Raw genomic sequence first — 25274 nt, 5'->3', positions numbered from 1 at the left:
ATACTTCACCAAAATCTACCCAAACTATGCTATGCCCACACATGCATTTGTTATTATTTTCCAGCTGCTCCTTCTAGGTCATAACTTCCCATTAGATTTGCATATTTCTAGAGTAAATTTTTGGCAAAGAACGAGCAGCTGGAAAATAAAAACAAAAGCTAGTGTGGGCATAGTCCTACGTAACATAGCAGTTAGTCCTGGTACTTAAATCATGGTTAGAGATTCGCTTTAAGTGAATTTTTTCACACTTTTACTTCTCATTCCTGCTGTATAACGTCGTGCATGTTGCTTCTGGTGTTAGGGAGCAGGAACTTGTGTTTTTCTCTATGCATTGTCTATGGCAGACAACACAACAGATCTCCTTCATCCACTATTTAAAGGAGTTGTCTGGAGGAGCCTTTCTTCCAGAAACAGTACCGCACTTGACCATGCTTTGTGCCGCTATTGCAGTTTAGCTTTATAGAAATGAATGGAGTGTAGTTGCGATACCCTGCAGTACCCATGGTCAGGAGAGGAGCTGTTTTTGGAAGAAAGCACATATGGTCCCTGTGATAAATGTGACCAGGGGGAGGGGGTCTTATCCTGCTCAAGTTCCCCACTTTCCCCCAGCTTCAGCTTAATTGGCCTAATTGAGCTAGGTTGTTTACAATCGCTCCAGGAGAGGTAGCTTCATAGGACCTCTGCAGCCGAATCGTCTCCATGCATCTTCCCCCCATTTTGAAACAGGAGATAAAGAGACATAAAAACTCTAAAACCAATAGGTTGAATAGAGACAGTTATGGTGTTACGGTCCATCTCACCCCAAGGGCAAGTACATTATTTGAAAAGTTATCTTCAGGAGGTCACAGAGGTCCAATTCCTGGGGCTCTAGCATCCTTGGGTCCAGAGAGATCAATATCTCTGGCTAGGACCATAGCAAATGGGTCAGGTTTGGTATCAATGCGATCCGGGGATTCACCTGGATCCAATGATACCAGAACCATGACCCTACGAAGCTATAGCTTCTCCAGGGCTCTGATTGTAATACCAGGTAGGAGGGACTCATGACCTCTCTTGTTGGGTCGGCAGAGGCGTGTCTGCACCTGATATAATCTAAGGCCACGTCATCTATACCTGGGGGTAACCTTATCATCACCAAGCACAGGAAGGTTCTTAAAGTGTGGACTATCCATCCCCATTAGGGCCACACAAAAGGTAACTAACTCACTGAACTGCTGAGACTTGTAGTGCTACCTGTGTACCTGTATGCTTACTGTATATATCTATTGTGTGTACTGTATTGTCTAGTGTGCAATTAAATATAAAATTTAACTTGCGTTGCTATTTTATCTCGATTCAAGAATCCCCTACGTCCGAGTCTCGCTTATATACATGCTACAGGGTTGGTTCCTCACCCTATTATATCCCGTTACGGACCGGGTTTATATTAAAGGAGAACTGGTGGCAGCTCTTTGGGTTCAGGGTCGTGATTTATTGTTGTGCCGTACCCGGAAGTTGTGTGGACAATTTGAAATCACTTCTTAGAACCCGTGCTTCCTGGGAGTGTCTATAAAAGGATAACCATGTGACCTTGTGTACCCTTCAGGGATCCGAAAGGTCATGGTTTCCATCACATTTCCTTCATCAGTTCCACGGTGTCCATAATGTTGTAAAAGTTACTACTTTGCAACATTCATTCCTTGTGTTACAACAAAAGTAAAGCGCCGATATTTTTCAAGATGTCAGTAAACATTTTATTGCTTGGAATATTATTATGCAACATGAATTAAAATAAAAGACGTGGAAATGTTTAAAACACGCCAGCTCTACAGAAATACTGGCGCCGGAACGAAAAACACACAAAAACTATGGTAAAATCTGCCGTAAAACTATGAAAAGAACCGGCACGTCCAGTGACGAGTAGGCGATGCAAACAATTTGTAAGTGCTTGTCTGCGAGAAGCTGCTTAATACTGCCACTAGACGCTCGGGGTTCGGAACAAGACATGTCTTTTGTATGAAGTCACCATCGCCAGGACTTCTCCGTAACCAGCCGCTTGTTTCACGACATTCACATCTGTGCGGGTATTTTCGGAGAGATGGAAATCGCGGTATACTGAGTATTTTCCATCACAACCCTGGAGTTGCCCACATACCCAAAGTTCTCTGGCCCCATTCCTGATAATGTAGCATGTCTTCTGAATACATAATGCCATTCCGGATGATGTCCGTGTATTACTAGCATGGAAGTGGACGCTGGAAGCTGCTGTACCCTGCTTGTTATTCCCAGAGTTTTCAACTTGTGTTGCATTGGCACCACCTGTGCCTTAGAAGCACGATATGAGTGGCAAGAAAAAAAGTCAATAGGTGTCCCATTGAAAATAAAGAGATTTTTACTAATAACCTTGTGCTGAGGTTTTGGCATATAGAGTTCGGCAGGGGCATGAGTATAGACACAGATTTCCCAGGCTGGAGTGTCAGCATTTATGTTTCATGGCGAGCTGTAAAGAGGAGTAAAAGATTGTCGTAAATACAAGGAAACTGAACATTCCAAGCATAATGTATATAAAAAAGATTAAATTGCAGGATTTTTTAAAATAATAGATTTTGTTAAAGAATAAAAAGGTAAACCTCTGACTCCACATGTATAAAGATACCAAAAAAATGTTTTCTGTTTAACCTCATCATCCTATATAGATTGTGTATCGCCTGCCATTAGCTGGTGGATGGCCTCAAACTGAAGGAAATCTACCATCAAAAATCCATCAATATAAACCAGGGAAACTTACTCATATAGAGCCAGGCACCATGACTGTGTTAATCTTATATTTGTTCGTCCTTGCTTTTAAAATCGACTTTTACAATTATGCTAATGAGCCTAAAGGCTATGGGGGTGTTGTCCGATTGTACTGTAGCTTCACAGGCTGTTACATTGTGCAGGAACACTCCTCCTCATCCCACTGTGTGAGATTACAGCGGGCAGAGGAGGGGGTTTAGACATGTTCCAGCACAGTGTTAAAGCCTGTGAAGCTACAGCACAGTTACACTGTGCAGGAACCCTCCTCCCCTCCCACTGTGTAAGATAACAGCGGGCAGAGGGAGGGGGCTGAGACATGCTCCTGAACAGTATAAAAGCCTGTGAAGCTACAGCACAGAGGAACTAAAGTAACAACCCCCAGAGCCCTTATGATCTATTTGCATAATTATAGAAGTTGAGTTTAGAATGAAGGAGGTCATTGATAACAAATCTAGAGTTTATCACAGTCACAGTGCCTGGATCTTTGAGTAAGTGTCCCCTTTTTATCATGATGCATTTTCTTTAAAAGCTAAATTCTGCATTTTTAACTTTTAAAGCCAAAAATGGACCAATTTAAAATTCTACTTTGATTGGATTGTACTGATGAAACGTGAGCTCAAATCTTTTCAATTTCAAAGAACCAGACAGTGGCATTTACTATTAAATAACGATAGTATATATACACATATATCTCCTAACTACACGTTAAATTGATGCAAAGGATCAATGAAACAAGTCTAGTTGGTTTTGTTTTTTAGTATCTTGTAAGTGTTGTGAAGGCTAAAGAACATGACCTACGGCTTGCCCATCACATGACTCCAATGTGAACACAAGACAAAAAAATATCATGGTCATATTACTTGTTGCATAACCCAACAATGTGACCTTAGTCTTATTCTACAGAACTTCCAAAATACATCCTTCAATGTAACAAGTCTGTGTGGGGCCCCCCCATTTCCTGTGATCCTCATGGATATTGTAAATGGATTCCATCATAAGTTCGGCGCTATAAGGACAGTGTGATGGGGATTACCTTGTGAGCAGTGTCTGCAAACTGTTGTGCACTGTTCATCATTTCCGCTGTCGACTCTTCTGCGCGGCCGAGGCGCTCTCCGCGCTCATTGAGGGCTTGGCTAGCTTTCTGTACGGCACTGGTTACACTGTCAGCAGCTGAATGAAGTATACTGTTGCCTGGAGGAGAAAGATAGTGTTGTTTCTTTATAAGAGGGGAAACATATTCCATTCTTTCAAGGCTGAAATCCTAAAATAACACAACCGTATCCAGGACTTCTCCCGTGCATCTCCCATACCCTAGAACACTCTACCAAAATGTGTCAGACTGTCCGCACTTTCCAAACCTTCAAACATAACCTGAAAATCCACCTGTTCAGAATCAACTAAAAAACACAATAACTGCACTGCTCTGTTCCCTCACCTCATGTCTCCATCCACCCCCCTATACCCACACCCCTAAATATAAAATAATAAAATAATAGCACCCCCCTCCTTGCCATCAACAGTTAACAGAGTTGACCACACAAAGCTGCAGATGGTGTTTGGTATTAGGTGTTACCAAATCTTTGCATGCGTTGCTAGTAGCAGCAGGACTGTGAAGTGCATTTATATTCCCAGATTGTAGCTGTAATCACTGGGGGTGTTTCATCACACTGCTGTGTCCTTAGATCCCTTCCCATTAGAAGCTGTAGCTGGCTATAGTGGTCAATCAGAGCAAATTGGAGGATCTGAGGCACAGTTCAATTAAGAAAGTTCAGAGAACAGCAGTGTGAGGACACATCTAACTCCAATCCTTGAATACATATTGATTTTTTAAAATTTATTAATGTACTAAAGCAGTAGCGTCACATACTCAGATGTAAGTAATTGCCTCGCTTTTATCAGGCTTGATTTTGATTTAGTTGTGCGTTGTAATGTGTTGGTTTGTTTTATGCGTTTCCTCTGTCAGTTCCTTGTCCTGCTCGTTTATTGTACGCAAATATTGTACTGCCCCCAACTTTTTACTACTAAATTTGTTGTACATGCTCAAAAAAAATTACTTAAAAAATTTACTTAAAAAAAGAAACCCTTCTATACATGCTGTATCATGCTCTGTAGAGGGGCTTGTATGTACCTATAAGATGTCTAAGATATAGAAAAGGTTATGGAACTTACCTGAGAAGAGTCTGGACTGACAATTGATGAACTCAGGCTTTCTATCGGACAGATATCTCTGACACGTGTGATGCAGGATCTGGAAAAAAGTAAACTTCTCGGAGCCGGAACTTGCCACCCACTGATCCGCAGCGGTGTCAAACTGAAGGTCAAATTCTGGAGACTCCTACCAATGACACAAGTGAAAAATGATTAAAAAAAATGAGTTGTAGTAGTAAGTAACGTGAACCCTTCCATACAATACTATACTTGATTAATATAGACAAATCGTGATGGAGAACTGGTCATATTTCTGCACTACCCGCAGGGCTACCACTAGGAAGTTTGGGGCCCCTGACTGGCAAATTTTGTGGGACCTCCCATAGAATGATTGTCCGGCCCTATGTGCAGTAAGTTACCTGCACCTGAGAAGGGAGGAGGGTTTTCTGTTACTAGAGGCCCCTTCTCTGTCTTGGGCCCCACAGTAACACTAAACCCCTCCTGATGGCTGCCCTGCCTACCTGGGATGGGTCCCAATTATTAAGTTTGCTGGGAGCCCTTTTAGTCGACCCCAGAAACCTGTGTTACCAGAAAAAATTTTAAAGGGGTTGGGTACTTATTTAAAATTTTAAACAGGGTAAGTATAGGGCCCTAATATGGTCACCAGAATTATACTTACCCTGTTCAAGTTTTCAGTTCGCCACGAGTCAGATGACCACTGGGGGGTAGGAATCGGGGTCATAAGGGGCCTCCAACTACTGATATGAGTGTGGTTACAATGTAGGGAGAATGCACATAGTAATGGATGCACTGCATACCCCAGCTGCCGGAGTGACCCATGTCGAACAGGGGCAAACTTTAACAAGACAAGTATAATATGGGTGACCCTATTACCATCTTATTCTCTTCATTTTAAAGGGAACTTGTCATGAGGAGCTGTATTAAAGCTGTATATTTTTTTAGTGAGGGGTAAGAGATTGTATGAATTCGACAGAAACACAACAGTATTTTCCAGTACTGAGAGGCTACTGTAGGTACTCAGACACTGTCTTAGTGCGATTCAGCTTAGTGTTAGACGTCACAATTACATATACAAAATTCATGGATCCAGTCCTATGGGAAATTCTGGATATGGATCAATATGATGGAGAACCTAGAGATGCACTAGATAATGATGAAAAAAATACATCTACAAAAGGCTGCAAGAGGAGATCTCTAAGCAGCACTGAACCTCCTTTGTATCTCTCTAAATAACACAAGGAAGTAACACAATACAATAGTAACATAATACAATAATATAATCTAAATTCTGCATTCAATTTGCAATTTATGTTCACATTCCTGAAGCCAAGGATCAAAGACAGTGGAAAAACTTTCAGACAATGATATATAAAGTGAAGGGCATCAGCTCTCCGCTCCATCTGCCGCTGGACATCTGTGTTAGGCTTTCGGTAAATAGGTGTGACAGCTAAAGCACACAGGAGCCGGGAAGTGTTACCAACACCTGGACGTGGAAATGAATGACCTATTTACAAAGATCCGGGTTTACACCGTCCGATGTCTGCCTTAGGAAACCATTAACTAGAACCACTTATTTCTCCTACAAATTTTTCAACATTTATGGCCCCTTGCGGTTCCCGCATATTCCAATCAGAACTTCTAGTGTTAGACGTCCCTCTAAATACTAGGCGTTACAATTGCCCTGCACAATTTATTTTAGGAGACATTAAAGAGAACCCATCATGCAAAATAACCCCCCTAAACTAAATATATTTTCATACACTGCCATTAGAGAGCATTGCCTCTATCCCTTCATTGTCCCTCTACATGCCTAAGCAATGAGGTCCTAAAGCTGTATGCAAATGACCTGTGAAATGTCCAATGAAGAATTAGCATATTCAAGCTATCCACTCTATTCATGAGTGGGAGGTACAGCTACACCCCCAGTGATTGACTGACAGCCTGTATAATGATGTGAGGCTGTATAATGATGTGCTTCCTGGTGCTGGCACCCCCTGCAGCCTGTGTGTGCATGTGTGTGTGTATAGGAGAGATACAACATCTCCAGGCAGCCATGTTATAGCAGAACATGTCAGGTACTTGTGTAGCTGATGTCTGTGTCTCTCACCTGTGTATTGGGAGGATGCAGCATGTCAGCAGGTGCAGCACACACACTAGCCATGCTTTACTATACATTACACACAGACATGAGCAGGGGGGGAGGAGAGGGGAGGGGTAACAGGGGTGACATCACCGCCTCTGACCATGTGACCAGCTTCATTTACTTGATAAAAAATAGATGATTTTACAATGAATAATGTATGAAATAACTAGATAAAGGCTGGGATGGGATCCTTGTGAGCTGCTCCAACAGGTAGTAGTGACAGGACAAGTGACGCAGACCTGATCACAGGTGTCCTTTAAAGAGTAACAGCACCAGGCAGAGCTATGGAAAAAGATCCCCTAAAATTGTAGTTTTGTGGTTCAAGAAGACAAGTCTTATCTATCGGACTGGGTTTTTTTAGCTGTAAATAAAAGCTGCATTACACTTCTACCCCTAATGTGCCAAGGCCGGATGTCATATCCATGCGTTCAGATGTAGCCATATCATCAAATTGCCTTTGACAGCACTGGATCACTGATGTTCTAAACCTTCCAAAATATGTTTAAATGGAATCGGTAATCAGTTTTGACCATAATAATATAGGGCGGTAAAGGGGCTTAGTGGTTAGCATTACAGCCTTGCAGAGGGTTTCCTCCGGGTCCTCCAATTCCCCCCACACTCCAAACTATACTGGTAGGTTGCAATGATGAGGAGAGGATAAAGGAAATCCGCACAGGCAACTTAGTAGAAGTTTAAAAGTTTATTATTTTTTCCTATCCAATATACTGGTAGGTTGATTAGATTGTGAACCCCATGGGGACAGGGACTGATTTGGCAGCTCTGTGCAACGCTGCGTAATCTGTGTGCGCTATATTAATAAAGGAATTATTAATTATTATTTTTATTATTATAAAAGACTACAGTCAGTGTTCAGTATAGGCCCTGGAGATCCATGTAACCATATCTTTGTCTGTTTAGCAAGTAGCATTAGAACTGTGAAAACTGAACTTTAATCCAGGTTTTGCAGCTCCTGTAAGTGCTCTGGGCGGGTCTTTCAGCCTGAAGAGCTTTCTGCAATGAAATGTTTCACAGCCCCTGCTCTGCTGTAGGGATCCAATCAAAATCCTGAGGGGAGGGGCTGTGGAGCTGCACAGTACAGAGGACTAAGGTTGCACCGATACCAGAATTTTGTGTGCGATATGATATCTGGAGAATTATCAAAATACTCAATACATATACAATATTTTCAAGAAAAGAATAAAGCATAATCTGAATTCAAAATGTCCAGGGTGCGGTCACATGGGGTATTTTCATTGCGTTTCTAAAATGCAATACAAAAGCTCTGTGATCACCACCGTTTTGAGGAGAGCCTTAGTTTTTCTTATGACAGGTTATTATATGTTTTGTAAAAGGTTGTCCTGGTAATGTTGCAGGCAGTAATGAAGTTTCGGTGTGTCCTCTCTTATTATTATTATTATTATTATATACAGATAGATATTGATTTACACATAAACACACATTTTTCTTACACTTTATTGTGCAAGACAAGTAACCATGAACATATTACGGCCGCCCCTGTTCACACACAAAGATAAGCAGCATTTGTCAAGCAGCGCCGGTGAGTTAATCTATACCAATGCCAGTAGCATCATCGCACTGGAAGCCCAGCATGTACACATGTATTCAGCCACTAGAGGTCACTGGACAAGAGCTTACAATATCCTTACTATCTCAGTACTGTACATACAGTTACATACAAGATAAGTACAAACCCAAGGAACCTAAGTCGGAACTGTATATTTTATAATTGTAGCTCCAGACAAAATTTTATATTGCCCCAGTGACAATTGGATTTTCCAAATTTTTTGCTGTAATGGGACCAAGGATTATCAATAAAGCTTCATTACAGACACCTTACAGCTGATCATTGTAGTCTGGGACTATAGAAAAGCATCCATCTGTAACTAGGGGTCGTCTGTAAGTTGGGTGTCCTTAAGTAGGGGCTATAGATAGCAGTACTACAACTCAATTTGTTCATGTATAATCCGTGCAAGGTTTGGCCGGATATTTGAGTATAAAACATACTTAAACAATATACATGAGGTGTAATAACCAAACTCAGACAACAGAATGGTTGAATAAATATTTGGCAATGGCGTTTATTTATTACCTTACCTAACAAAAACTTTGTAAAACCTTAAAGATAAACTTTTATAAAAAAAACTTCAGATAACCAATAATAGATTCAGCCATAAGCTCAAACCACTTAGTTCATTTTAACAAATGGCAATTTACCTGCTGGTACATAAAATAAAGGCCAAAACCAAATACATTTAAAAAAAGGTGGAATGGGGAGAAGGCGGGTGGATGTCTGGGGTTTCCAAGGAAATAAAGGTCCACGAGGACACCCCGGACATGTGACACAAATAGAGATAGCCAATTACTTGTTGTCACTTGGGGAAGAGAAAGCGACGAGGGTCAATTGGCCCTTTAGCCCTAACAATCAAGCATGTCACCAACTGGGCAGGATTTTATCCCGGGTGGCAATGGCTTTTAGGCAGGAAGAAAGTTCCTGCCTAAACCTATTCTGGGGTAAAAATAAATGGGTGCACAACCTGGAATTCAAATATAAAAATATCATGTCTAATAATCCCATGAGGAACCCTCCTTATGGTCCGGGCTCCATATATACCATGGAGTATTGCACCACCTCATTCTATACTATCCGCACAGTGTAACATTCTGAGAAGATTACTAGTAATACACAATGTAGCATCCTGCTCAGTGTAAGCTGACACTTATACATCACTACTAAAGCACATACTTAAGAATATAACTTACCCGATTAGGGTCGATACCGTTTACTTGTCTGAGCTGTTCTAGACTCCACTGAGATCTTCTTACGAAAGAAGATGAGCCCTCAAATTGCTTCACCTTAGTAATGTAGACCTGGGAGGGCTTCTTATTCGTAACTACAGGAGGCAAAGAAAAACAAAACCTCAGTGGCTGAAGTGTAATACAATGGATACAAGATGGCTGAAACAGTGTTTGGGTGATAACTGTACAACTGGATAAAGCTGCTCTGTACTCCCATAATAAGTATAAGGGAACCTGTCACCACATTTTTACAAATGCTTTCCCTTACATCTACATAAATAAATCATAATATAAAAAAAAATAATCAAAGGGGGCGTGTCTTGCTTGGTCAGCCCCTCCCATCTACTCCTCCACATGCCTTATGCCTCCTTACTTTTCAGCCTTTCAAGTCATGTGACCAAGGTGATGTTATCTAAGGTCTTATACCCTTTACATTTGCAAAATGTACTCCATGTCTTTATCTCATCACTGCAGCCTCCATGGACTTCTACTACTCTTCATCCTCCACAGCGACTGCTGTGATTTCATGTGATCTGATACATACATGCAGTACATCTTGCAAACATAAAGAGTATTCGAATGTAGTACATTTTGCAAATACCTCAGATGGTGTATTCGTGATGGTAGGTTTCCATTGAAGGGGTTTTCCCACAAATACAAGTAAGGCCCTCTCCACATACCTCCGTTGGATCCCTCGTCGCTCCATGAGAGTAATGGAGCATGACCGTTCTGCTGTATTCATCTCTATGGAGCTGACGGAGATGAATGGAGTACGCCCTCTCTATAAATTTATATATACTGTCTGCTATCAAACCCATGATACCTCAGAGAAGCATGACATGAGAAGCTATAGATTGGACCATAAGTATACAGTTAAAAGTGGTTAAACACCCGATGAGTTTAGGATGATGTACTATAACCCTCCAAATAATATAGAATCACTTGTTTCATGTAATAATGTGCGATTAGAACATATCTAGAAAGTAAGTACATGGATACACAGAAATTCTAAGGTCGGTTTTCATATTCTGTAAGGCGGGTGGAGTTCAGTCTCTAGCGCACTGGTTAAACATCCTGGAAGGCAGCTTAGGGATTTACAGCATATATTATTCTTCAGCCCATTAGTCACTGAACACAATAATGATCGGGAGGGGGAAGAATTGCAAGAGAAAAAAACATAATTTTGGGCTTTTAATGTGATGGAACACAGTAAGGCTAGATAAGGTATACATTATTCATAAATGATAAGAATTGACAATTATGGAACATTATATTGTAGGAAAGTGAAATACTCATATTTAAAAGGAAATCTACCATCAAAATCAATCATGATAAGCCAGGGGCACTTACTCATAGATCCACAGTGACTGTGGTAATCTTATAATTGTTATCCATGGCCTCCTTCTTTCTAAAATCAACTTTTAAAATTATGCTAATGATTCTGAGGGACTACCCTGGCCCCTCTGATCTGGCTGCACAGGCTGTTACACCGTCTTACCCTCCTCCCTCAGCACTTGTGCAGTGACCTCTTGCATTTTCCTCCTCACTGCACAAGTTGTCAGAACCCGGGAAAAGTGGGGGTTGAACTAGGGTAACCCCTCAGGCTCTTTAGCATAATTTTTTAAAAATTGATTTAAGAACGAAGGAGGCCATGGATAACAAATACAAGATTACCACAGTCACAGTGCCCGGATCTATGAGTAAGGAGAATAGAGTAATGGTACATTTCCTTTAATACATTAATAATAATATTAATTTCTTTATTTATATAGCACACAGATTATGCAGCGCTGCACAGAGTTTGCCAAACAAGACCCTGTCCCCAATGGGGCTCACAATCTAATCAACTTACGAGTAAGTATTTGAGTGCGGGAGGAAAACGTAGGACCCAGAGGAAACCCACGGAAACACAGAGAGAAACATACAAACTACAAAAGGACCCCAGCGCTGCAAGGCTGTAGTGCTACCCACTCAGCCACAGTGTTGCCCTACATTAAGCGTCCTTGATGGTTCCGGAAAGCCAGTACTTGTGTACCCCATGCTGAACTCAAAAACTTTAACATGTTCCTGATGTCTGAGAAGACTCCATAGTGCAAACTGGCAGTAATGTGTGTGGGCAGCACCTCTTCTAAATTTGTATAGTCATAAGAGAACAGCCTCATATAGGTTACCCCTCAGGTAATCCCACACATAATGCTACCCCGACTCCAAGAATTTTGGAAAACCCCTTTAAATTATGCTTCACGCCATTTATACAGCATTATATCAATGTACTAATTATTGTCGCTTTCTTATCTGACCAAAAAGCTTTTACAGGAGAGAAACGGAGAAATGGAGCTCAGGTTAATGCTGACAGCTTAGTGGCCACTACACAACAGGAAGCGCTGATATTTCCTGAATTGGCTCTGCTCCCTCTTCACAAACAGGCAACGCGGATTTCCTTGTACTCAAACAAAATCAAGAATGAGCCGTACCCTGGGAGACGAACAAGTGGACATGGTTATAATAAAGCCTCATCTATGAGTCACCTTAAAGAGGAGCTATGGAAATTAATAAAAAGGAATCTACCATGAAAATCCATCACAATAATCATCTTCTTATATCTGTTATCCATTGACACTTTCTCTCTAATATCAACTTTTAAAAATATGCTAATGAGACACAAGGGCTCTGGGGGGCATTACCATGTGTAGTTTTAAAAGATATTATACTGTGCAGTTCCGCTTCCCACTCTGTGCTGAAACTTTCTCTGCTGCAGTGAGATTACATCAGGTAGAAGAAGGGGGAAGTGCGAAGGGAGCAGAGGTGGAGGGATAGACAGTGTAATAGGATGTGAAGCTGCAGCACGGAACAGACCTGGTATTGCCATTAATATAATTTTAAGGCTCATTAATGTCTTAAGAAATGTCTTATGGAGGAGACCTGTATGTTTATGTGGTAACAGAATACAAACAAAACCCTGCAGTCACATTACCATCAATCTGAACCTATAGAATATTAAATCAGTGCTACCAAATCTCCCCATTACTATCTATGAGTCTGTAGTAATGAGTTCCTTAAGTTAAGTCTGTGCCTGGGGCCCTTGTTTGACTACTCGAGACTCAAGTAAGTGCCGGAAAATAATAAAAAAAAAAAGAATATAATAGACTCAAAAATGAAATGGTGGGAGCATTGAAGAAATTTTACTGCATGTTGGCCAACCTGTCCCACCCACTATATTATCGAACTTCAGTGTGTGTGTGTGTATGCGTGTGTGTGTATATACACTCACCGGCCACTTTATTAGGTACACCATGCTAGTAACGGGTTGGACCCCCTTTTGCCTTCAGAACTGCCTCAATTCTTCGTGGCATAGATACAACAAGGTGCTGGAAGCTCCTCAGAGATTTTGGTCCATCTGATGGTATCACACAGTTGCCGCAGATTTGTCGGCTGCACATCCATGATGCGAATCTCCCGTTCCACCACATCCCAAAGATGCTCTATTGGATTGAGATCTGGTGACTGTGGAGGCCATTTGAGTCCATTGTCATGTTCAAGAAACCAGTCTGAGATGATTCCAGCTTTATGACACGGCGCATTATCCTGCTGAAAGTAGCCATCAGATGTTACAGGGTACATTGTGGTCATAAAGGGATGGACATGGTCAGCAACAATACTCAGGTAGGCTGTGGCGTTGCAACGATGCTCAATTGGTACCAAGCGGCTCAAAGAGTGCCAAGAAAATATTCCCCACACCATGACACCACCACCACCAGCCTGAACCATTGATACAAGGCAGGATGGATCCATGCTTTCATGTTGTTGTTGTTGTTGTGAAATCGAAACTCATCAGACCAGGCAACATTTTTCCAATCTTCTACTGTCCAATTTCGATGAGCTTGTGCAAATTGTCGCCTCAGTTTCCTGTTCTTAGCTGAAAGGAGTGGCACCCGATGTGGTCTTCTGCTGCTGTAGCCCATCTGCCTCAAAGTTCGATGTACTGTGCGTTCAGAGATGCTCTTCTGCCTACCTTGGTTGTAACGGGTGGCGATTTGAGTCACTGTTGCCTTTCTATCAGCTCGAACCAGTCTGCCCATTCTCCTCTGACCTCTGGCATCAACAAGGCATTTCCGCCCACAGAACTGCCGCTCACTGGATGTTTTTTCTTTTTCGGACCATTCTCTGTAAACCCTAGAGATGGTTGTGCGTGAAAATCCCAGTAGATCAGCAGTTTCTGAAATACTCAGACCAGCCCTTCTGGCACCAACAACCATGCCACGTTCAAAGGCCTCAAATCACCTTTCTTCCCCATACTGATGCTCGGTTTGAACTGCAGGAGATTGTCTTGACCATGTCTACATGCCTAAATGCACTGAGTTGCCGCCATGTGATTGGCTGATTAGAAATTAAGTGTTAAAGAGCAGTTGGACAGGTGTACCTAATAAAGTGGCCGGTGAGTGTATGTATGTATGTATGTATGTATGTGTGTGTGTCAGTATCAGTATTCATGATTTTTTATGCTTTTAATGTATTTGTATTTTACCGGATGTGACACACTTTTCCCCAATGGGAAAAATAAATTATTATTATTAAAAAATGTATTCTACTTAATGGACCTGATCACTATCAAGACAGTGGGATGCAACTTATAAGGAAACTTCAAATCGGGGGCCACATTAAACCGGAGGTACACATTAAATAGGGTTAGGGTGAACAGCCACAGAGTGATGTTGGCGTCCTGTAACTGGTAATGGTAATTAGGAGCATTTGATGCATTGACCCGCAGCACACATAAATTAGTACTTAATCCTGCAGCAGGGTCCCATGAGAAAAGCAGCCAGGATGATGGATGAACAAGCGCTTCACTGTAACGCTGCCAAGGTTTATTTCAGGTACGCAGCAAGGAAAAAAACTGAAAGAAAGAGAAATCAAACAGCCCAAGTGAATTGGGAGAATTTGGGCGGAGGTGGGGGGGTGTTCATCCGGGAGAGAAAGATTGCTCGCAGCACATTATACAAATCAAAACTATGAGAAAAATGTAGGAAATTCCAGTAAACAACATTATGTGTCCTGGCAATGCCAGGCTGTGTTTAATTCATGATGGTGAAAAGATCATTTTTCATAATCCCCTTTAATACTTCTCTCTATATAAAACGCTAATTAAGTGTTCGGCGTCCCCAGACCCAGACTATAAAAGAGAAAGATGAGGCGCGGCACGAGCCTGACCGGAGCCATCCTGTAATACTTTATACAATATCATTAGTGGGCATCAAGTGTGTATCATTATTCTGTGTAGAAGGTGTAGAAAAAAAAAAGACGAGAACAGTACAAAAAGTGCCAAAATGAAAAATAACCAATATCATCCAATATCAGCACAGCTATAGCGATGGTTCGCACCAGTCTTGATAAATCCTAATGTTAGGATGCTCTGCACAGGTTCTCACGACCGCTACAGCTCAGCACTGGTCTGAAACAATGGAGGCTGATGATTGTCTGCGCATGTACACCACAGAGACACTGCAAGTGGAGCCTGAGGCTATATGCACACGCCACATAGTTTTTTGTGAACAGAAAAACTACGGATCCACTGTGTATTTGTCTCCTGTATGGATGCAAATATGGTCTATGAGGGGGGATTTACCATAAGCCGATGCTAACAGGAAAAGTTTTTAGTTTATGAATTTTTAATGCTGTCACGTGAGTTCACTGCTAAGGGGCCCACTGAGGCTCAGTCGCCCAGGGGCCTACTGAAACCTGGAGCTGGCCCTGCACAGCAAGTAAATTTTTAGTAACAGTTCACCTTTTGCTGGAAGAGTATAGGCTCAGGGTCAAGAACGTTGCCTTTAAATGGCCTAAAGGGGTAAATAATCACAACTACTAGTGGTTCACTAGCTAGTTAGATTACTTAAGGGCATAGAAGCTTTGATAAATCCCCCCTTCCCCATGTATCACCCGTATGTCCGACTCATTTATGGTCACTAGATTTAGTGTTAGCCATCGTCTAATACAAAGTCCAGTGTGGATGACACCTGTGTGGCACCAGTATTTTTCACAGCTCCTGGACTTCTATGGGAATTTACAGGCCATAAATAGAGACAAGAATAGGACCTGCCTTAAAATAAATATATATCTCATTGTGGACATGACATACAGTAGATAATATGGACGAGACACGTCCGAGAAACAATATCCTTTGCTTGTAGTGTTTTGAAATGCAATCCAAAGGGGAGAATTGCCTAATTGCAGTGCGTTAACATCGCATTAACAGTGCATTTATGAAAAAGTGGCGGAACGATTTTAGCGGAAGTTTCAACAACTGTGTTTTTAGTCACGGCTTTTGAGACTTTTTCTCGCCTTCTCCAAATAAGGGGGAAAAAAGACACCATGTCGGCACATTCACGGTGCGGTTGAAATGCCATGAATGCACCATACCTCACCGTGACCAATAGAAGTTAATGGGGAGAGGGGAGGTGTAAACTAGCCACCATTTGCGCAGCTACCTCACGGCCCCCAAAATTGTGTGTATGAGGACTTAGTCACTTTTTATTTGCCTTTTGTGAACAGAACCTTAGGCCGCATTCATACATTGCGTTTGAATTGTGCTTAGAAACGCAACAGGTCTAAATGCATCTGTATTTGGGATTAGCATGTCCCTGCTGTGCATGAAATGCTTTTATAACAGAGATAGAGAGTGTCTGAGGTAAAACTAATCTAGTTGATAATGAAAACCAATCAGGGCTCAGCTTTCATTTTATAAACAGTTGTGGGAAAATGAAAACTGAGCTCTGATTGGTTGCCATGAACTAGAACAGTTCTGCCCTCAGACACTTCTGATCAATTCCAATATGTCTGAGCTCTTTCCACTGTGAAAGACTTAATCTGAAACTTTACTGTTCTATCAATTAAAAAACGTAGAATATTAGCACATGAGTAACACCAGGTGGGCTAGGTGCAAAATCATGGAAGCAGCGCCCTGTTGGCCGAATGAGTCTGATCGACAGATACTCATGTGTCTCCCATACATATTCATGCTCAGGTCCGCCAAGTGTTCTCAATAGGGAGAAATAAATGAGACGCTGACAGATCAATCTGTCAGAAATGTATATTCCGTGAAAAAAACAAATATTAGGCATCTGGAAATTCTAAATTCTAAATGTAATGTAAAATCCTCATAAACATTAGAAGCTGGAGTGATTCCATTGTAATCATTCTTCCAATATTCATCTACTGTGCATAGCCAATATAAGGGTATGTTCACACATGCACGGTGGCTCAGTGGTTAGCATTACAGCCTTGCAGCGCTGGGGTCCTGGGTTCAGGTCCCAGGGTCAACATCTGCAAAGAGTTTGTATGTTCTCTCCGTGTTTGCGTGGGTTTCCTCCGGGTCCTCCAGTTTCCTCCCACACTCCAAAACATACTAGTAGATTGATTAGATTGTGAGCCCATTGGGGACAGGGACCAATTTGGCAAACTCTGTGTAATCTGTGTGCGATATATAAAGGAATTATTATTATCCGGATTTAGTGACATTATATGACTGGAAACCGTCCCAAGGCCTGTGGCAGGTAAAGAGTCAAATCCTGCATCTTTCTCATACTTAGAGGTCAATGGAGCAATCAATCCTGTCAATACTGTACAATGGGAGTAACCCAGAAGTTCTGGTGGAATTTTTTCAATGCAACCCATGACCTAACGCCATAGATAACCATCAGATAATATTATAAAACCCGGTGTCCTGGCAGGTGACTCGTAGGAAGACGCCAGTCAGGTTGTGGGCTCTTCAGTGACTGAGGGGTTTGCTGGATGTAATTTTCAGGATACATCCATATAATTTGTGCAAAGATCGCATTACAAGACATCAGCAAATTCACTTAGAAGTAGAGGCAGTTACTGCTGCAATTATAGTAAATCATATAGTATTTACTGCGTTAAAGTGTCCATAAAGGGAACCGGAGATACAGACAGCTAAAGACAACTTTTTTTTAACCGCCTGTATCTCCTGTCTTGTGGATCACAGAACCACAAGCAATCTTTTATAAGATAAGAATGTTTCTAGGTACTATAGAACCAGAGATAGAGGTGTCTACAGTGACCTCTCCCTGCAGCCTCTAAATTAGATTAGTCTCTGGCAAAATATGACTCTTCTCTGCTCATTTTCAAATTACTTTGGAGGAGATTTTTTTATAGTTAAAATGAGAAGATTAAACATAAAAGAGTGAATTCTAGAAAAGACATTGCATCCCCTACCTGAGGTGTCTAGTAGTTTAAAGAGAACCTGTCACCAAGTTTTACCCCACTAAATTACTTGTCCCCTCAAGTAGAGCATGAAATGTTGTTTCCAAAATTCCCTCTTTGAAATCTCACTTACCTAAAAAAAAAAAAAATTCTGCCAATGTCAGGTAAATATGACTCTTCTCACTACCAGAGGTCGCAATAACGTCTGTATACGCGTCATAGACGCGTATACAGGCAGTTTTACTTCCTCAAAAAAAGGGGTCCGTTCCCATCTTAGGCCTTGCGGCCCGATGTAAGGTCATGTGACCAGCAGTGTTCCAGTCACATGACCTCACAAAGTTGGCCTTGAGGAGCCATGCCTGTGCACACAACACGGTGCACATATACACAGCCATCAGCACAATCTGGCTGCCCCCCACCCCCAAAAAGTATGATAAATGAAATTTCAGCTGCGCCAGCCCCAGCCTCGCCTGGCAAAGTCTGGTGCCCCAGACATAGCTCTACCTGGTGCGCAAGTCATTGCCCGCTCTATTTAAAGGGAACCTATCATCAGAAATTGGATTAATACCAGTATGTTGTCAAGCAGCTGAGCAGCTTCTAGATTGTGTATCTTTCATTATCTGGTGTGAAGGCATCATCCAGAAAATCAACTTTGAAATTGAGATGTTAATTTCTTTTATGGAGTCAAGGAGGTGGAGAGTTTAACACTGAAGTCAGGCTATCCCTGCCTTAGAATATCCCCTTCACTGTAATTATGGTCCTTCATCCAGGGACATCACTGATCAAATCTCCTGAAGTCTGACGCATAATGTCAATCACATTTGAGATGGTGTTCAAAGAGAGGGAGAGCTTGACTTCAGTGTTAAAATCTCCGCCTCCTTGACTTTATACAACCAATTAACATCTCACTTCAAAGTGGATTTTCTGGATGATGCCACTATGCTGGACCATGAAAGAAACATGATCTTGAAGCTCTTCAGCTGCTTGACAACATACTGCTAGTAGTTTAATCTGATGACAGGTTCCCTTTAAGCACAAAATGGTGTAACGCTTTCTTGTATCTATGAACACTATATACGCCTAGAAGTTATTTATTTCTATTACTGAAAATTTCATATTCATCCTTGGCTAAAAATACTCCTCAAAAATAGTAGAGGAGTATTATTACCCTTCTGGGAAAATGTTAGTGCGACCTCTGCTCACCTCATTTTCACATGAGAGGATCTGTATCTTATGTTCTATAGCACCTAGAAACAATCTTTTTGTGTCATATTAAAGATATGAATCTCATATTTTAGATCGCATCTTGTCTTTGTGAGCTACAGAACTGGAGATAAAGGCAGCTAAAGACATAGGTGGAAATGCAGGCTGCAGATACAGATCCAATCCCTGTCTATTTTATAACTGTCTGTATGTCCAGTTCTGTAGCTCAAAGAACTATAGGCATGGGATCTGCTAAACTAGATTCTTTTCTTTAATATGACATAGGTATCATGTTTCTAGGTACTATAGAGCAGATGATAGGGGCTTTAACAGTGATACTGTCCCTGCAACCATATCATGTGAAAATGTCATGCGAAGAGTCATATTTGCATAGATCTCAGTTTTACTATGCACAGTACGCATGCGCCAGGGATCCAAACAACGTCACCACAGATACAAGAAATGTAGAAAGGTTTGGAGGCCTAAACCCCAACTGCATGAAGGCACTAGCCATTTAGGGTATTAAACATACTGACAGGTTCCCTTTAAGTAAGCAAGAATAAATTATAACCAAAAGGAATACATTTTGAGATCACAAATTTATGAGGATGACGTTGCCACTTGCTAAGTGTTCAGCCCTTATCTACCCTACTTATCCATTATAAGAATTTTCTGCATAGTTAATGGCAGAAACCGAGCAAAAAGAAAATAATTCTCAGTGGCCGAGAACAATTACACTAATGCAAGTCACAAATCCACACTAAATAAATTGTACGGCCTTGTGCCCGCTGCAGAGCGGGGGAATGACTAGGCCCGCACGCAGCAGTATGGAAAATGCACTCAAATAGGCTCCTCCGTCTTCATCTAGAAGGGATTGTGCGCTCAAACTGATGGCCAAGGACAAGGCTTTAATGTAGCAGTTTTTTGTTCTCCTCCAAATTAAATTTCTTCGGGGTCAGATCCTGGCGCACTCCCACTGCATAAAATACAAACACGCCCGCGCCTGCCAAATACTAGAACGCCAGCCAGTGTCTTCCCCTGCTGCCAGCCGGGAGATAAGACTGGAAGCCGTCCAGAGACCCGCAGCTCGGGAGAGAGACGGATGACAACTTTCTACAAAAGCGATGTCACCATTGTATTATCCTCCAACACCGTTTGGATTCATCGCAGAATATATGGTCTATATCACCCGGCTAAATACGTTAGGGAGCGCTAAAAGCGGTTTCTGCAGTTGGTATCTGTTTATCTGGCGCAACTGGAGAAACCCATTAGAAATTCTGCAGGATTGGTTACATCGGCCTATTTGTCTCCTAGCAGAGTATCGGTGATGGGTTACTGCCAAAAAGATCAGTCTACATACAATTGCCTGAGGCTTAAAGGAGTTGTCTACTTTATAAAACACTGCGACCATCAAAATCAAGGACGATAAGAGACACTTACTTATAGATCCAGGCACAGTGACTGTGGTAATCATCCTATATTTGTTATCCATTGCCTCCTTCCTTCCAAAATCAACTTTTAAAATTATGTGAATGAGCCAGAAGGGTTCTGGGATCATTGCCAGAGCCCCGTCATGCTATAGCTTCACAGGCAGTTACACTGGCTCCCCTCCCTCTGCCTGCTATATAATCACACATTCTGAGGTGGGGAGACATACTCCTACACATTGTATCAGCTTGTGAAGCTACAGCACAGAAGGGCTCTGGTAACACCCCCCAGAACCCTTCTGGCTCATTCACATCATTTTAAAAGTTGATTTTAGAAGGAAGGAGGCCATGGAGAAGAAATTTAAGAAGATTACCACAGTCATGATGCCTGGATCTATGAGTAAGTGTCCCTGGTTTATCCGAGCTTGATTATGATGGTAGATTTCCTGTGATATATTGTAGTAGGGAATTCAGGAATTAATAGAGGGGGTAGTAGTTTCCTGTAGAGAAGTCACTACGTGTCTCTTGGACAAGAGGACGTGGCCTGTCCTGCAAGACACTGTCAACCCACTAAAGTGGACACAGTGTCATACTTAGTTTTACCTGTAAAGGCAGTGAAGGAAACAGAGAGACATTAGCTTATCATCGGAACATGTATTGTAAAGGTTGAATTCTGTTGAATTAAAGTCTTCTGTAAAAACAGACACGTTGTGGATCCTAAACCTGCAGCGGAAAACCTCATTAAGTGTTTTTAAGCAGCATTTAGATGGGATTTACTAAATCTGCTGTAAATCACTGCGGGTTAGCTACCAGCGATTGCTTTGCAGCTCACCTATAACAATTATGTCAGATTACCCCCAACTTGAAAGTTTTTAATTTATTCTGTTCATGACTGAAATCTAAGGGTGCGTTCACACAACAGATTTTGGTACCGATATTCCATTAGAAAATACTGTGCCAAAATCCATCTCCTACTGAAAGCAATGAGAAGCTGTCGGGTCTCTATAACGCAACAGTATTTGTCTGCTCGTGGACTAAAGAAACGACGTGTCCAATGTTCCAAGCGGATGGTTACAGGTGCCATATGCCAAAATCTAATGTGCTACTTGCAGCAGTGACATAGAAGCAACCATCGAAACTCCCAGGAGAACAATTTCCTTCACCTTTTGCTAGCATATACTATTCTGGAAATTCTGCAGTGTTAAATGTTCTTAGACAGTAGGAGATTGGGGAAAATAAAAGATATTTGGGTGAAGATAACAGGAACAGATGGGAACTTGACTGGTGTACAATAAAACCCATTTACTCTAACATCTGGTAATACAACAATAGGATTTCTGATTTTGTGGGAAAAAAACACAACCTCAATGAGCCCATTATTATTTATTATTATAAATAGTGATCTTAAAAGATAATAATATCAGCCCTGGACAATGTTCCCTAAATATGTCTTTAAATATTTTTTAATTAAATAACAATGCTTACAACTACTATTATTACTCTGCTCAGCTCCTCCTGCTCTATAACATGCTGCCTGTAGATAGGACACTATGTACAATCTGCTCAGCTCCTCCTGTTCTATAATATGCTGCCATAGGAAGGACACTATGTACAATCTGCTCAGCTCCTTCTGCTTCATAACATGTAGCCAGCAGATTGTACATAGTGTCCCATCTCCATAGCTCCTGCTCTATAACATGCTGCTTGCAGATAGGACACTATGTACAATCTGCTAAGCTCCTCCAGATCTATAACATGCTGCCTGCAGATTGTACATAGTGTCCTATCTGCAAGCAGCATGTTATAGAGCAGGAGGAGCTAAGCAGATTGTACATAGTGTCCTATCTGCAGGCAGCATGTTATAGAGCAGGAGGAGCTAAGCAGATTGTACATAGTGTCCTATCTGCAGGCAGCATGTTATAGAGCAGGAGAAGCTGAGCAGATTGTACATAGTGTCCCATCTCCATAGCTCCTCCTGTTCTATAACATGCTTCCTGCAGATAAGACACTATGGTACAACCTGCTCAGCTCCTTCAGTACTGTCAATATGCAAAACAAGTTTAAGACAAAATTGCGGTTTTATTTTTTCAATCCAACCCTAGAAACGGTTAAGAAATTTAGCCAATAATTCATTGGACCCTTCAAAGTGACACCACAATTAACAAGGTCTTAGGGATATACAACTGTTTACACTGACAAGATACACGGGAAAATCTGATCTGGGGCTGCCAAGATCCCAATGCTCAACCATGCGGGAGGCACATGGTGACCAAGGAGTCACTGGTCTGTGCAGCCAACAGAGGCCGTCACAATGCTAATCACCAATTGGCAGTAATCTCCAAATTAGAGGACTCCCTCATCCGCTTCAAATACTCCTAATATAGTGTTTAACATACAAGCGTCTGCTTGAGACAAACCCATGGGAGAGCCATTTGCACCAGCCTGCACATACAGCAATATAAAACCAATAAAAGGTTAAAAAAACAGACTCCGGATATTCTATTTCAGGATACCAATTATTGTACAGCACTCCATCTAATACCACAGAACCTAAACCTTTCCTCATGGCGCATCCTTTACAAGTTATATATGAAACCGCTACATCTCACAGGCATCTTAAATAGATTCCTATTAGAAGACACATAATTTAGGAGCTCAAGAAGGGGGCGTAAAGAGTGAACCCTCTGCATTGACTTTCTGTCAAGTGGAAGACATGCTTTACAATGTAGCGCTCAGGGTCCGTGAACATGCGAAGAGGAACCGTTTCATTTTACAGACGCTGCGCGAAAAATAGACTATCCTGCTTGATATTGTAATTAGTAGCCTGAGATACTCAAAGGGAAGGCACGAGCCGCACTGCCAGTATAAGAGGTACCTGTCTGCTGTGTGCCACTCCACTATGGCACAGATATCGGCCCTTTTTCTGGAGATCACAGTAAACAGTGAGATTAGCCAATTTGGAACAGCAACAAAAAAAATTTTTGCTAATGAGGTTGAGTTGACTTCAGATCTCGTACAGACACTGATGTACCTGCTTAGGCACTGTTCACATCTGTGACTACAGAACAGGGAAAATAGTAAAAGAGTCCACCCTTTAGCTTTCTCATCTCTTACAGATACCAAGAGGTAACAGCAGCGTAGTGGACATTATAGAGTAGTCTGGAGCAGCTCAGCCGTGAATCCAGCACAGGGCGAGATACAACAATCATTAAAACCAACCATCTCTATGTATTATCCACCAGCCTATAGTTTATAGACTCTATGGGGGACATTTACTATGGCGTTTCCGCCAGTTTTGTGGCGCTCTCACCACATGTTCTGCTCTCAGACCTATTTATTAGCTGGCGGCGCCAGAAAAAATTACTTTTTCCGTCTGCTCCGACTCTTCTCCGAAAAGGGGCGTGGCTTTGGCGGAGTGGAAACTCAGACAGAATTAAAATGTGTCGCAGCACTTTTTGGGCGCTGTAAACTGGCGGAAAGTAGACCAAAAGAAAACTGGTCTAGCAGGGACTGTTGGACACATTTCTGGTGCTCAGGACAGATTTTGGTCCCAGGGACAGAAAATGGTCTCGGCGCCAGAAATGTCTCTGCACAGCTCTACAATATTAAATGTGTATCTTCTTTCCGAGAGCAGGTCGGTAACAAAGCCAATGCAGACACCGACACTTTATGTAAATGTCCCCCTATGAGTTACAGCTGTAACCTGATCCCTCAGTAAAAGGACAATCTTCTCTCAAGATGGACATAGGTAGAGGGAGATGTATGGATTAAGGGAGAATACAAAACTACAGTACTTCCTGGATATTATAATATTATAAGCAGTTCATTTTGCAAAAGGTGTTGATATAATGCAAGGTTATGGACCTGCTAACTAACTATTCCTCAAAATCCTCAGCTGTAACCTGATCCCTCACTAAATGGACAATCCTCTCTCATGATGGATATAGGTAGAGGGAGATGTAAGGATTAAGAGAGAATACACAACTACAGTACTTCCTGGATATTATAATATTATAAGCAGTCTGTTTTGCAAAAGGTGGTGATATAATGCAAGGTCATGGGACTACTAACTAATCCTCAAAATACAAATGTGATATAGCAGATCAGTGCATTTCTCTACAGCTCCTGATTTCCACGTTGCTCTGAGCCCAACTACACGTTCCAGTAGGTGACAGGGGTATTCACACCTTTAATTAATGTTATTATTTGTATAATGAAAAATAACATAATTTTCCAATATTCTTTTTGTATCAATTCCTCACGGTTTTCTAGATCTCCGCTTGCTGTCATTCTATAGAAAGCTTCTATGTTACTTCCAGTGGACACAAATCTGACCATGGTCACACAGGTGCACGGCTCGTTAGTATCACAGAGAGTAATCGGAGCTGTGTGATATAACGAGCCGTGCACCTGTGTGACCATGGTCAGATATCTGTACATTAGTAGAAGCTTTCTATAGAAGGACAGCAAGCAGAGATCTAGAAAACCGTGAGGAATTGATACAAAAAGAATATTGGAAAATT

At 41.6% G+C, this 25274-nt stretch overlaps 1 protein-coding gene across 2 annotated transcripts in view; it reads right to left on the bottom strand.

The window, feature by feature from the left end:
• Positions 1-1707: 1707 nt before the first annotated feature.
• Positions 1708-25274, bottom strand: part of STXBP6 (syntaxin binding protein 6) — a 47205-nt gene continuing 23638 nt past the window's right edge. For both annotated transcript variants that reach the window (XM_072115420.1, XM_072115421.1), the window contains exons 3-6: positions 9869-9999; positions 4945-5110; positions 3809-3966; positions 1708-2479 (exon numbers count right to left, since the gene is read on the bottom strand). In XM_072115420.1, coding sequence (XP_071971521.1) covers positions 2456-2479; positions 3809-3966; positions 4945-5110; positions 9869-9999 — 479 coding nt within the window. In that variant the 3' untranslated portion in view covers positions 1708-2455. The remainder of the gene's footprint in view (positions 2480-3808; positions 3967-4944; positions 5111-9868; positions 10000-25274) is intronic.

Source organism: Engystomops pustulosus, chromosome 7 (assembly GCF_040894005.1).
Source record: "Engystomops pustulosus chromosome 7, aEngPut4.maternal, whole genome shotgun sequence".
NCBI classification, from domain to species: domain Eukaryota; kingdom Metazoa; phylum Chordata; class Amphibia; order Anura; family Leptodactylidae; genus Engystomops; species Engystomops pustulosus.
Note: the sequence above shows the minus strand (reverse complement) of the source record. Positions and strands in the feature narration are given on the sequence as shown.